The 13,805-nt window shown below is 47.6% G+C and overlaps 3 protein-coding genes across 3 annotated transcripts in view; 2 read left to right on the forward strand and 1 right to left on the reverse strand.

Annotated features, from left to right (window-relative positions):
• The window catches only part of AIMP2 (aminoacyl tRNA synthetase complex-interacting multifunctional protein 2), a 7,220-nt gene extending 5,049 nt beyond the window's left edge, over positions 1-2,171 (forward strand). The window contains exons 3-4 of the mRNA XM_006765426.2: positions 743-974; positions 1,647-2,171. Of these exons, the coding sequence (XP_006765489.1) occupies positions 743-974; positions 1,647-2,035 (621 nt within the window). The 3' untranslated portion in view covers positions 2,036-2,171. The remainder of the gene's footprint in view (positions 1-742; positions 975-1,646) is intronic.
• Positions 2,163-13,805, reverse strand: part of EIF2AK1 (eukaryotic translation initiation factor 2 alpha kinase 1) — a 37,579-nt gene continuing 25,936 nt past the window's right edge. Inside the window, exons 10-14 of the mRNA XM_015565145.1 lie at positions 12,117-12,217; positions 6,778-6,889; positions 6,525-6,607; positions 5,101-5,334; positions 2,163-3,099 (exon numbers count right to left, since the gene is read on the reverse strand). Of these exons, the coding sequence (XP_015420631.1) occupies positions 2,968-3,099; positions 5,101-5,334; positions 6,525-6,607; positions 6,778-6,889; positions 12,117-12,217 (662 nt within the window). The 3' untranslated portion in view covers positions 2,163-2,967. The remainder of the gene's footprint in view (positions 3,100-5,100; positions 5,335-6,524; positions 6,608-6,777; positions 6,890-12,116; positions 12,218-13,805) is intronic.
• ANKRD61 (ankyrin repeat domain 61) lies at positions 8,016-12,107 on the forward strand. Its single transcript, XM_006765425.2, has 3 exons — positions 8,016-8,374; positions 9,279-9,373; positions 10,483-12,107. The coding sequence occupies exons 1-3, from the start codon at positions 8,159-8,161 to the stop codon at positions 11,426-11,428; spliced, it is 1,257 nt and encodes a 418-aa protein (XP_006765488.1). The 5' UTR covers positions 8,016-8,158; the 3' UTR covers positions 11,429-12,107.

The raw sequence follows: 13,805 nt of genomic DNA on the forward strand, positions 1-13,805 counted from the left end.
CTACCTCCGAACCTGTGGGGAGCTGGATGCAGGGTCCCCTCAGATCCAAAATCTGTACATGCTCAAGTCCCTTCCATGACATGACGGGACAATGCATACAATCTGCAGATCCCCAACCGTGGATCAAGAAGTTTTCAGTCCTGGCCGGTGTGGGTCAATAGTTAGAGCACTAGCCCCTGCACCAAAAGGCTGAGGGTTTGATTGCCGGTCCAGGACACATTCGTACCTGGGTTGCAGGTTAGATCCCCAGTCCTCGTCAGGACCCACAAGGGAGGCAACCAATCGATATGTGTCTCCCACATCAATATTCCTCCCACCCTCCCTCCCTAAAATCAATGGGAAAATATCCTCAGGAAAGGATTAACAACAAAAGAAATAGTTTTTATTCCCCAGTTGTTTGAATCTGCAGGTGTGAAACCCGTAGATGTGAAAGGCCGATTATAATTGCATGTGATTTTTTTAACTTGGGAACAAACAGAAGTGCCATTCCTAACATGTTTTACTAATTTGACAGTGAAAGTGAAGTTTTTGTCAGGAGCCAGCAGTGCAGGGGCTCGGGGTTGGCATCAGCTCAGAGCCCAGCTCCCCTCCCTGAGCTGTGACCTTGGATGAGTCACGTTATCGCCCCAGGACTCACTTCAGCTGTGAGGTGGGGTGATGGCGGCACCTTCTTCGTGGGCATTGGGGTGTGGGAACAGCACCTGTACAGTACACGCTCAGATTGCTGTTTGGTTCCCCCCAGGATTACGGGGCCCTGAAAGACATCGTGATCAACGCGAACCCCGCCTCGCCTCCGCTCTCCCTGCTCGTGCTGCACCAGCTGCTCTGCGACCAGTACAAGGTCCTGTCCGCCGTTCACACGCATTCGGCGGTCAGGAACGTGCCAGTGAACCTCCTCCGGTGCTTTGGCGAGCAGACCAAGAACCCGCCCCGGCATGAGCACCAGCTGGGCTTTACCCTCATCTGGAAGAACGGTAAGTGGAGGGGCCTGGGTGCCACCCCTATCCTGTGTGCTGGAATGTGCGCCGTGGCCTTAGTAAAAGGCCGCGAGGGCTAGCACAGTGATGGCCTTCAGCCACGTGCCGTCTGTCAGGCGGCCTAGAAGAGGAATGCAGCTTTAGGGGGATCCTGTCTAGCCAGTCGGAGCAGGGTAGTAGCTGTCATGGCCGCCTTGCCCTCACATTCCAAAACCTATCATTATGGGGACAGTGTTTTCTTTTCAGATGGACATAAAAGGAGGAGGGTATCACTTACTCATTATCCCACTAAAGAATGCCTCCTCTGGTGACCTTTATACAGAGTGAAGTGAGGTAATGCCAATCACCCAGGGAGACCTCAAGTCTCTGACCTGGGTGAGGGGACTCCTGGTTTGGTCCTCATCCTGCAAATCCAGACACGGCTGGAGTAGATGGTCTGAGGTCCCTTCTAGTTTGAAAACTGTCAGGGTCAAGTACCAGACGTGATTACTTGCCTAACATATAGTCTGCACTCTTTAAACATTGCTTAAACTTTAATGTTTCACCTAAAACATGTGACTTTTTTCCCTGAAAGTACACCTTCCCTTGCCACCAGTTCACGGTGAGTGGATCCCCTCCCCGCATGGACAAGTGCTGCTCCTGCTGACATTCAGGGTGTTTTCCTTTCAGTGCCCAAGACCCAGATGAAGTTCAGTGTCCAGAGGATGTGCCCCATCGAAGGAGAAGGGAACATCGCACGTTTTTTGTTCTCTCTGTTCGGCCAGAAGCATAATGCGGTAAACTTAACCCTCATCGATAGCTGGGTAGATATAGCCATTTTTCAGTTAAAAGAAGGAAGCAGCAAAGAAAAAGCCGCTGTGCTCGCCTCCATGAACTCTGCTCTCGGGAAGAGCCCCTGGCTCGTGGGGAACGCACTGACCGTGGCGGACGTGATGCTCTGGTCCGTGCTCCAGCAGGCGGGGGGCTGCAGCGTGCCCGTGCCAGCCAATGTGCAGAAGTGGATGCGGGCCTGTGAGAACCTGGCCCCTTTCAGCTCTGCCCTCAAGCTCCTTAAGTGAACTCGGGAAGTGATTGTAAAGGGTTTAGGTTGTAAGAATGGTGGTGTTTCACGCCTGTTGTTGGTACAGGGACTTGTAGTAAAACCGGTCTTTAGGCCAGTTGTGGAGTACCAATAAAAGCACCATGTAACTTGTGGGTCTGTTTTATTTAAAATTCAGCGGCATCACATGCAGTACACCACAACACCTGCCAGCCAGGCGGCAGGCGCCTTTGAGTGCAAAGATGAGCATGTCATATTGCTGACTTGGAGGAGCATCGGAGTCCGGTGCTGTGACGAACAATGCAGGGGCAAAGTTAGGAACACTGGCCTCCGAGCTGCTTTGAAATCATTTCAGGGCACGAAGTACAGAGCTCTGAAAGGGCATGATGCCAAGTTGAAGGTGATGAGGACAGAAATAGACTGGGTGACATACACTGCCAAGCTGAAGGCAGCAAAGGCTTTTGAGCCTGGCGTGAACTGAGATGTCCTGGTGGTTGACTGGCAGCGTGTGAGAGGCTTAAAAAAGCCCAGCTCGTGCGCAGGCTGGATCTGGGTGGTGACTGGGTGTGCAGCACACTCAGACTTCTGCAGAAGCGTCTAGAGGGGGACAGAGTTCAAAAGAAAAAGAACTGATGTTGATGCCTAAATTTTTAGTCTGAGAGACCAGACAGACACTAATACTAAGAAATCAGGAACAGGAGCTTGTGGGACAAAAGACAGGAAAGAGTACAATAGGTGTTTAGAGCAGTCGAGTTCCGATGCTGGGTCAGGAAAGGGCTACTTAAGGAAGTCGGTGGTGGTACTTCCGCAATCCCACTTGAATAAATCATGTACAAGCTTCCTGACTAAAACCAAGTATTTCACCATCTAGACCCTAAGACTGAAACTATACATTCCAGTTGGGTTTAGCTTATAGAGTTGAAGTTCATTTTTCTATTTCTAGAGACTAAGCTAGACAGGAACACCCCCATCTTTCATGTCATCCTTCACCCCTTTGTTTTGAGAAAGGAGGCGTAACTGCTTCTTTAGTTCTTCTATTTCTTTTTCTTGCTCTACTATCTTCATCTGCAGGGTGAGATTGACCTGAAATAGAAATGTTTAAGCTCCATTAAAATGGCTTCTTTCCTTTTAAATACACAAGCATGCCTCACCTTGCACAGTCCCAAAATGCATGGATCCAGTCATCAGTTGAGTGAAATTAGGCCAGTAACCCAGCAACGTGGTTCAAATGTCAGTTACCACAAGTTTATCCACAAAACACTAGCCGATACACGTCCTGATCCGGACAGTCATCCTTTCACTAAAAGTCTGTCAGTGCATCTGTTAGTCCACACACAGGCCAGGTGTGTAGCCAGGCTGCCTCCCTGTCCCAGTGATAGAACCCAAGTGGCATTTTTTTCAAAAATGGACAACTGAAAGGGGACTGGCCAAGGACCGCAGCCAATGAAAAGTGGTACTGCTGGAAGTGGCAATCGAGTCAACCCAAAACACTGTCACAGGAGAAACGGCTGACCTGGGAATGCTGGCCCTGCTGCCACTAGACGGGGTGGGCAGCCACGAACCAAGGAAAGGGACTTGTCAACAAATGGAGGGAAATGATGGCGCTGCCCAGAGTGTGACACCAGCAAACACTTCACATTCTGTGAACTCGAGAAGACATTTCACATCGAAAGTGCCCAAGACCAGGTGCTGGAAGCTGATCCAAACGTAGCCAGGAGCATGACAATTCACCGCCCTGAGTTACAGGGGAGGCGGGCATTGTTCAAACTACTCTTGAAACACTTTCTCAATTATATCGCACTAAGTATTAGTTTTACAGGTGTTTTTTCATTTCCGTAAGAGTTTCAATGCTTTGATACACATTCTTAAAGTCATGGAATAATCCTAACTTCCCCCCTGGATTATTAAGACCCCTCTGCATGGTTTTATTTTATAAAAAATTCTGTAAGACAGGAGACATCCTTACCATAAACACAAATACTTGGTCTCTAAAAGCTACCTTAACCGGGAGTGAGAAATCCCTTCCATCTGAGGTCATTTAATAACCACATTGCCATTTTCAAAGTCTCAGAAAAGTACCCCATCTACCTGTTTATCATTCAAGCTAGTAAGATTCAGTTTTACTTGAAAATTAATAAGCCTTGAGTAGGAGATAAATGAACTAAACAGTTACTGTAAGAGGTTCCCAAATTAGTGGGCACCAGAATCACTTCGAGGGCCTGTTAAAGCACAGATGGCTGCCCCCACCCCCAATGAGGTGTGCGGGAGGGCCTGAGAATTCTGTCAAGTTCCAGTGACCTGACGCTGCTGGTCTGGAGACAGACAACCACTGCTCTCTGCAGAGCTGCTCAGGCAACTGTGTATGTAAACCACTCGGTCTTCGTAAGGAGATTCCGACTCAGCAGATCTGGGTGGAGTCTAGGATCCTGTGTTCCCAATAAGCCCCAGATAATGCTGCTGCTGCAGGTCTGAGGACCGCACTTGGAGTAGCAAAGTGCTCTAGGATCTGTGAGCAGAGGTTTGAATCAAGCTCTTAACTCTCAGCAAGTTTCTCAAGGAACAGAGTAGATGAGTCATGTTGCCAGAATGGATGAGTCATACTTGCAGATGAGGGGCTGGCATGCTACGGGTCAGGTGGGAGGAAGGGAATGGGCTGCCCGGGGCAATGCCACGCACAGGACGGAGCGCCAGAATCGCACGTGAATGCTGAAGACCTCAGGCTGGCTCAGGCGGTCTCCGGCACCCCTGCTCACCTGCTGAGAATGACTGCTGTAATTTTACCCTCTGCTGTGTCCCTTTTTACTGGCAGGCATGTTAGAATCATTATGAAAGGTTACACACCGGAGCTGGAAAGGAAAACTAGCATCTTTTGGCTTAGCGAGATGAAGCCTGTAATTACAATTTTTAGAGCAGGCAGCTGGCAGGGGTCATCGTGTGCACTTAGACTGGGAACTCTCGAGAATGGGTTCAAATACTGTTTGCATAAACCTTACTGTAAGCTCTATTGTTCTTCATGAAATAGGACTCAATTTAAACGAATTCTTAGCTCCCTATTTTCCCCAGCTTTAAAAAACCTGTACATACGCTTCCGGGATTCTGGAAAAGGTCGCTCTGCAGCAGCTGCATAGCCGACGGCCTCTGGGACGCGTTCTTTCTGGTTAGCTCCTGGATGCACCTGGCTTGGACAGGACACCTCTGACTGAGGGACTCGGGCATCTGACCAGTTCTCAGACCCGTTAGGACCTGTGCTCGCTCCATTTCTGTTCCAAACGGCTGGAAGAGCTCCAACAGGATCACGCCCAAGCTGTACATGTCCGACTGCGAAAGGAGGGAGGGTCACTGAGTGATGAGATGCACAGTGAGCATGACAGTTCCCCGTCAGGACGCCGTCCTCTCCAGCATGAGAGCATTTGTAGAAAAGATGATTTATAGTCTCTAACGTAATGGCTGGCTCATCTCTCACTGGCCATTACCTGCCAGCCAGATCTACTGCGAGGTGGCAAGTACTGTCACAAAGCCCCTCCCTTTAATACCAAAAAGGGGCTCAGGGGACAAAGGACTGATGGCCAGGTGAGGACAGGATGATCCCATCACCACAGAGTCTGTACCACACACCTGACTCCATCCACCCTCCTTGAAAACCCAGGCCCAGCCAGCCGGACACAGATGTGAGCCCCTCGTGCTGGGGCGTGTGCCGGGGGCCTCTGCCAACCTCACCCGGCTTCTCTCACAGGCAGGAAGTCTTGGCAAAGCTTAGCACACCGCAGAAACTGTGCTGCTTCTGAAAATACGTTTGTTAGGAGGGCCTGGACTACACAGGCTTCCTAAACGACCATGGTTCTTTTCTGGCAGCTCTTTCCCAATCATGCACCTGAGTTGCGGGTTCATTCCCCACCCTGGGGAGAGGGAGGGGCTCGAGTGCCAGAGGCAACTAATCACTGTGTCTCTCTCACACCAATGTTTTCTCTCTCTCTCCACTCCTCCCTTCCACTCTCTCTAAAAACCAATGGAAAAATCCTTGGGTGCGGATTAACAAAACAAAACAAAAATGTTCAACGATTCATTAAGAGGAATAAACTTTATTAGGCTTTTATGTTGAGAGAAGGAGTTTCCATTCCTTCCGGGAACAATGTGGATTAAAGGGACGGGAGGGACACGCTGCCCTGAGCATTATTTAGCACTTACTTGAGCTGGGAAACAAGAATGGAAGCTGAAAAGAGGCCTCTGAACTCTCGCCTTCTGGGTGAATGTGACACTCTGAAGGGAAAGCTCATTCAAACACTATTTGCTGTGCCCATGGGTTTAGAAATAGTCAAGGAGCCTAAAAAAATGCAGTCAGGTTCAGCTGCAAAGTGAAGTTTCCTGTTGTGCCCGCTGGACGGTAGATAAACTACAGAACTGTTACCTCCAAACACCTTGCCCTCGGGACTTGCACTGCTCTCGCTGTGCTCTTTGTTATTACAACTGCAGAGTAAGTCCAGCAGAAGGTAAGAAGCAGGAAACATTACCTGGGCATCATATTCAGATCCTTCCAGCTGTTCGGGTGATGCGTACAGGCAGGTGCCCACTCTGGAAGTATGTGTTGGTGGTCCTGTAATTTGAAAAGCTACACATTAAATTCCGCAGCGTTAGCACATGCAGGAACACTGACTCTTGGTACCATGGCAAGCTGTCCTTCCCTCACTCTGCTATTAAATCTTCATAATTCTCTTTAAATAGTGACATCTTATTTTTTTAATGGAAAAATACGCCAAAACTTACTCTTCCCACCCCTGCTGGTCCAGTCTGGGTTCTGAATGATGTCTGTGCAGGCCAGGCCGAAGTCTCCTATTTTCACTTGCTGGTCAGGGCCATGAAGAAAAATATTTCTGGGCTACAAACAAACAGAACAAGTGAATTCCTTGGCATTCTAAAAACAAACAGTAAAAATGTCTGGATGTTAAAGAGTTTTCAACCCAAGGGCAAGTAGCCCCTCAAAAATTAAAAATCAGAGCAGTGGTTCTCAAACTCAGCCACACATTAGAGTCACTGGGGAGGTTTTAAAAAAATCGCACCTGGCTGGTGTTGCTCAGCAGTTGAGCATCGATCGACCCAGGAACCAAGAGGTCAGTGGTTCGATTCCTGGTCAGGGAACATGCCTAGATTGCAAGCTCGATCCCCAGTAGGGGCGTGCAGGAGGCAGCCAATCGATGTTTCTCTCTCATTGATGTTTCTGTCTCTCTTCTTTCCTCTTTAAAAATCAATTAAAAATATTTTTAAAAATAAATATAAAAACGACTGTCCTCTCCAACAAGTCCAACACTGCAGTTTTTCTTAATGAAAAAAATATATAAAAAAATGTTTTAAGCCGAAACCGGTTTGGCTCAGTGGATAGAGTGTCGGCCTGCGGACTGAAAGGTCCGGGGTTCGATTCCGGTCAAGGGCATGTACCTGGGTTGCAGGCACTTCCCCAGTGGGGGATGTGCAGGAGGCAGCTGATCGATGTTTCTCTCTCATCGATGTTTCTAACTCTCTATCTCTCTCCTTTCCTCTCTGTAAAAAATCAATAAAATATATATATTTTTTAAAATGTTTTAAGCTCCCAGATAATTCTGTTAGCCAGGATTGGGGACGACTAAGTCACACTGTAAAGGTACACACTTAGCTCTATGTAAGTGACCACCACAGACCCGAAACATCCCCAGTGGAACTAATCCTATGCCAGTGAAACACTGCCCTGTACTGGGGAAGGGGAGAAGGCCACTGACATCTAAACAGGTTAAAAGTTGGGTTTTCTTGTTTTAAATGTAGTAATTCTAATTTCTTATTTTAATGTAGAATCGTGCTTTAGCTTTGTTAATTTTTTTATCTATAGCTAAATGGAAAGAGAAAGTAGAACCTTACACGTAAGATAGTTTGGGTATGTTTTTGTGATCAAGTAGGAAGTCCTAAAACCTGTGCTTATATGTGACATCATGTGAGACAGGAACAAAGTCTGAAAAGTCTGGCTCTGATACAGAAATGAGTTGTGTTCATGGATACGGCTCTCAACAATTCTAGGACAGTTCTAGAACTGAACTGAGGAATCATAAAGACTCGGAAACTGACCAATTCCGCAACAAGTTTCCCTGACCTCTGAAGTCCTCAATCTCACGTGTTTCTCATGGGAAACATAGTCAAGAGAGGCAGCAGGGAGCTGGTCGCCGACGGGGCCCAGTCCCTGGAGGAGGGCCCACGTGAAGTGGTCCACGCCAGACTCTACGAAGCCATAATGACGGAAGACTGCGCCGCCATCCAGGCCCTGCTGCACAGCCACCCCGTCAACCAGCCCCTGACAGTCCTGGCCAACTCCACCAGCTGCGGGTTACTTCTGACGCAGGTACCCTCCTCTCTGCTCCGTCACTTTTAGAGAAAAGACTCGTGATGCTTTGAAAGGACCCCCATCAAGTCCTTGTGAACTCACTCAACCTCCTGGCTGTCGGTCCCCACCAGGCCGTGGCTGGACAGCGTGTGCCAGCCACTTCCGCCAGCAGCCCACACCGCCCTTCCAGTTACCACACTGATGAGGGAAAAGACTAGCGCTCGTTCGGTTGGAGGGACATTAGCGTCGCCTCTCAAACATGCCAGTGGTCACTGGGTCCGTGGGATGGAATTCTCTTTTCCCTTTTACATATAACTTTTCATTTTCTAAATGTTTATACAATAATTATTACCGTTAACATTTATTTCCTTTGAAAAGTGACCCTCTCCTTTATTCCGCCCTCCTACCTTGCAGCCATGCTGTAAAACCACTACTTACATATATATTTTTAAGACCCAGCATAAACCCCTCTGCTAATCACAGAGTATTTGCTGCTTATCGCTGAAACCCTGGAAGTGTAGGTTTTACTGCTGATACTATTGCAAAACCTTAAAAAAAACACAACCTACTTGTCAATCACCTTGCGGGTTAGTTTAAGGACGAAGTGGCTTAATCGCAATTGTCATTAATTTTACACTATGAGCTCCTCGCAACAACCAACTTTAAAAGCTCTGAGCGAGTTATTTTGTTGCCTTGGTAAATCTGCCTTCCTTTAACACACAGACTTTATAACATTCATAAAATTCACTGGCTCTGGGTCACGGAAAACAGGCCAAAGGAAAGGAAAATGTCAGTGCACGTAGCAGAGAAGTGCTGCACTGAGACACACAGACCACTGGCATGCTCTGGACTGGCAAGCTAACGCCCTGTTCTAACCACACAGGACACTTGTAACGGACTTGGATTTTTCCCCCTGAAGCAGACGCAGTCCATCATCCCCATCCACCTGGCTGCCGAGCACCGCAAGGCTCAGAGCTTGCACTGCTTGTTAGAACACGGTGCTGACCCGGAAGTAAGGTAAGTAACTCAACAGGTGGCCATTTCTAAATGAGGAGACACGTGACCTAGACGTTAGCTTTCCCAGTCATGTCTGGGCTCATCCGCTCTGCAGGAGTTGTGGCCTAGAAATTATCTTGTTTTGAACCAATTTCTTTGCTAATTAGAGGAGATACTCTGATAAGGGGGGAGGGGGGATGCAAGAACACAAATCAGTCAGCCCACTTAAAGCAGCCCGAGTACGAAGCGCTCAGCAGTAGTTCCGAATACCCCTTCCCCCTTTCTCTGCCACAACAAAGGGCTTTTGGAGGCAATCCTGAGAGATGTCAGGAAAAAGCAGATGAGGGCCAGGTTGTAAAACACGCATCCACCCGGTGGAAGCAGGGAATGAAGACGGATGGGCCTCCGTGCAGAGTGGCTGTGGGTCTCCAGATTCAACCCTGTCATCCAATCCAGCGGTCGCCAACCAGTGGTCCGAGAACCACTGGTGGTCTGTGAGGTCCGAAAGGTTGGCGACCGCTGATCTAATCCACCTGCACACACAGGGGGCATCAGGCACAGGGACAGAGGCAGAGCCGATCGCACTCAAGTCCACAGAACTCAGCTCCGCACTGAGACAGCCCTGAGGAGGCCCCAGCCCTTGCGGGAGGAACAAAGTAAAAACAAGCTGCCAGAGGAAGCTGGGGCCCGTGCACTGATGCATCCCCCCCGCCCCCCAAAACGCTGTGATAGCCTGAAAAATTAAACAGCAATGAGACAAACACTTTTTTTAACTAAGTAAGGGCGGGGATTACTTTACTTATTATTTTTAAAAATATATATTTCATTGATTTTTTACAGAGAGGAAGGGAGGGGGATAGAGTGTTAGAAACATCGATGAGAAACATCAATTAGCCGCCTCCTGCACACCCCCTACTGGGGACGTGCCTGCAACCAAGGTACATGCGCTTGACTGGAATCGAACCTGGGACCCTACAGTCCACAGGCCGACGCTCTATCCACTGAGCCAAACCGGTCAGGGCGGGGCAGGGATTACTTTAAATAAATGTCACCTTCTTGAGCACTAATTCCCCGCGTAGAGCCATTTCCACTATGTATTCAGTGTAACCAGCGCTCACTACCTATTCCAGGGACACACGAGGCCTCACCACACTTCACCTGATGCTACTGCACTGGCCAATCACCTCTACCGTCCAGACAAAGCCAGGGAACAGAATCCAAAGGCTCCTGGCGGACATTCAGAACAACGCCGTGACGTGTCTCCGCATCCTGTGTGAGCACGGAGCTCAAGTGAACGCTCGGGTGGACAACAGCCACAAGCACTCCCCCCTCCACCTGGCGATAAGATACGGGACCTACCCGGTCCTCTCCATTTTAGCCCAAAACGGCGCCCAGGTGAATGCCATTAATGAATCCAGCATGACTCCCCTGCACATGGCTGCAGACATACTGAACAAGGAGATGATGGAAACGCTCATTGCCTGTGGAGCCAATGTCAACTACGCCGTCCCTTTCACGGGGAACACGGCCCTGAAGCTGGCGGTGTGCGCCGCGTCCAGCAAAGCGGGCCGAGTGCTGGCAGCGGGGCTGAGCTGCATCCGGCTGCTGCTGACTCACGGAGCCGAAGTCAATGTCCAGGACCACAAGGGCCAAACAGCCGTCCACGAGGCATGTTTTGCCGGCAGAGAGACAGTCATCGATCTCTTGCTTGAATTCGAAGCCAACATTAACACCCTCACAAAAAACGGGGAGTCGCCCATACACATGTACCTCCAGCGCAGCTCCAACATCAGGGACACGGCGCTGCTCGCCAAGTTGCTTTACCGCTCTTACCCCTTGAGACTGACCAATAACCAAGGAATTCTGCCTGCAGGACTCATGCTATCCGAGTTCCAACTCTTAAGGGAATCCCTAATCAAGTTGTCGCAAAAACCCTTCTCCCTAGAGGACATCTGTAAGAGAAACATCAGGAACGTCTACGGGGAGAGATACAAGCAGCATGTGCAGCGCCTCCTCCCGGAGAAGGTCTGGAATTCTGTGTACGGGTGTCATGACCTGGCTTCCCTCTTGAAATAAGGCCTCAGTGTCACGGTGCCACAGGATTTCAGACTCCAATCGCGGTTTCTGGCTGGACTGGTCCCCAGAAAACAATCCATTTGCCTCATCCATCCCAAATGTACAAACCACTGGTTCTTAACCTTCTTCAAAAAATAAAATGATTTGCATATTACCTTTTTGTCTCTAGATATTCTTTTAAATGCATTTTTGATGTTTTAAATTTTGCCTGAAAGGTAAGCAACTTAATTTAAAACTCTCAGCCAAAGAAGTAAATATATGTTCTCTCTTTCTTGATAGTGTTTTGTGGATAAATGTTGGAATAGTAACTATAGATTTTGAAAACAGAATGAAATTTTCTATGTTAAATTTCCTTTAAGATAGATAATTATAAAAATAGACTTTACCTCTCAGATTGAATAGATGAATATTTTTGTCAGCATTAAATACACTTAGCATCATCAATTATAGCAGCACGCAGAACACACTTACTACCGGAAAAACAGTGTGAATATTCAAATGCCCAAAGTTTACTGCTTTTAAATTCAATCAAGTTTTTATGTTCTGGACCCAAAAAATGATGATTGACATGAAAGTAATGGCACTCTTCCAGATAAATGAACTAGGGCACCTAGTCCCCTTCATTCAATGAATCAGCACAAGTCAGCCCCGATAAGAAGTTTTCAATGATTTCATCTTTGCCACTTACCTTCAGGTCTCTGTGCACAACCCCCATGCTATGGATGTAAAATACACCTTCCACCAATTCTTGAAAAATTTTTGTTGCCACACTGGCCATAACGTAAGGACCTGAAGTTAAAAAAAAAAATTTTCTTTCTCTAATTTTTTTTTACTCATTAATATCTAAATGTTAATTATCTAAATACATTAACATCTGACACCTAGACAACATTCAGATTTTCAACAAAGTGAACACTCCAAAAAATGGTTCAAACCCAGAGGGCTCCTCAGCTAGTAAAGCTGCCATCGAACACTAGCGCCCACCTTCGACGGAGTCTGTCACCAGAAAGGACCTCCCATTTCACTCAGAGCCCCCGTGGCAATTAGTGAGCAATTCCCAGGCACCAGGTGGCCAGACTAATTCACATTTAAGTCCCCTTCAACCTCTGCCACCCTGGGTTTCATGCTAATAAGTGGTATCCTGGCCCACTGTGGATTGGAGATCCTAGTACAAATAATAGAGTAAGAAGGTAAGTTATGTTCACCCCAAGGGGTGAGCTGCATCATCCGGATTTAGAACGCACCTTTTCAAAAATGGCCGACAAATGAAGCATATGGGGGAAAAGGAAATGACTGAATAATTCATCTGTTAATATGACAGAGCATATGAATTTAGAGGGTGGAGAGGTTTGTAAGACTAAAATTTAAAAGAAAATTGATTAAAAAAAACATCCTGAAGTTTCCAGCCAAGGAAGGTTAATAATATAGTGGGAACTTACTAGCTCTTCTGTATTCAAGTCATTTTAAACCCTCAACCTACTGTTGACCTTCAAGAACAAGAACACTGTAGGCCCCTTCTCCACCCCAAATGAGCCCACTTTGTTATCAACAGCTCACACCTACTCCACACCGTCCTTTATACTACCTAGCACACAATTTAGGATCTGTGTGTGTGGATATGTGTACACACACGTGTGTGTAAAAGCAATGGTTCCACTAAACATGAGTGAGGAAACTTTTTTCTGCCAAGGACCATGTGGATATTTTAACATCATTCAAGAGCCATACAAAATTATCAACTTAAAAATTCGCCTGCTTTGCCCTGACCGGTTTGGCTCAGTGGATAGAGCATCGGCCTGCCGATTCAAGGGTCCCAGGTTCAATTCCGGTCAAGGGCATGTACTTTGGTTGTGGGCACATCCCCAGTGGGGAGTGTGCAGGAGGCAGCTGATCAGTTTCTCTCTCATCGATATTTCTAACTCTCTATCCCTCTCCCTTCCTCTCTGTAAAAAAATCAACAAAAAATATATTTTAAAAAAAAAATTCGCCTGCTAGCCCGGCCAATGTGGCTCAATGGTTGTGCACTGACCCATGCACCAATAGGTAACCGGTTCAATTCCAGGTCAGGGCACATGCCCGGGGTTGTGGGCTTGATCCCCAGCAAGGGGCGTGCAAGAAACAGCCGATCAATGATACTCTCTCATCACTGATGTTTCTCTCTCTCTCCATTCTCCCTTCCTCTCTGAAATCAATAAAAATATATATTTTTAAATATATATATTAACATGACTCCCTGGCTGGTGTGGCACAGTTGGCTGGAGTGTCATCCCATACACCAAAAGGTCGAGGGTTTGATTGCTGGTCAGGGCATATATCCTGGTTGCAGGTTCAATTCCGTCGGGGTATATATAGGAGGCAACCAATTGATGTTTCTCTC

The sequence above is a fragment of the Myotis davidii genome, unplaced genomic scaffold, assembly GCF_000327345.1.
Source record: "Myotis davidii unplaced genomic scaffold, ASM32734v1 scaffold399, whole genome shotgun sequence".
Classification (NCBI taxonomy): domain Eukaryota; kingdom Metazoa; phylum Chordata; class Mammalia; order Chiroptera; family Vespertilionidae; genus Myotis; species Myotis davidii.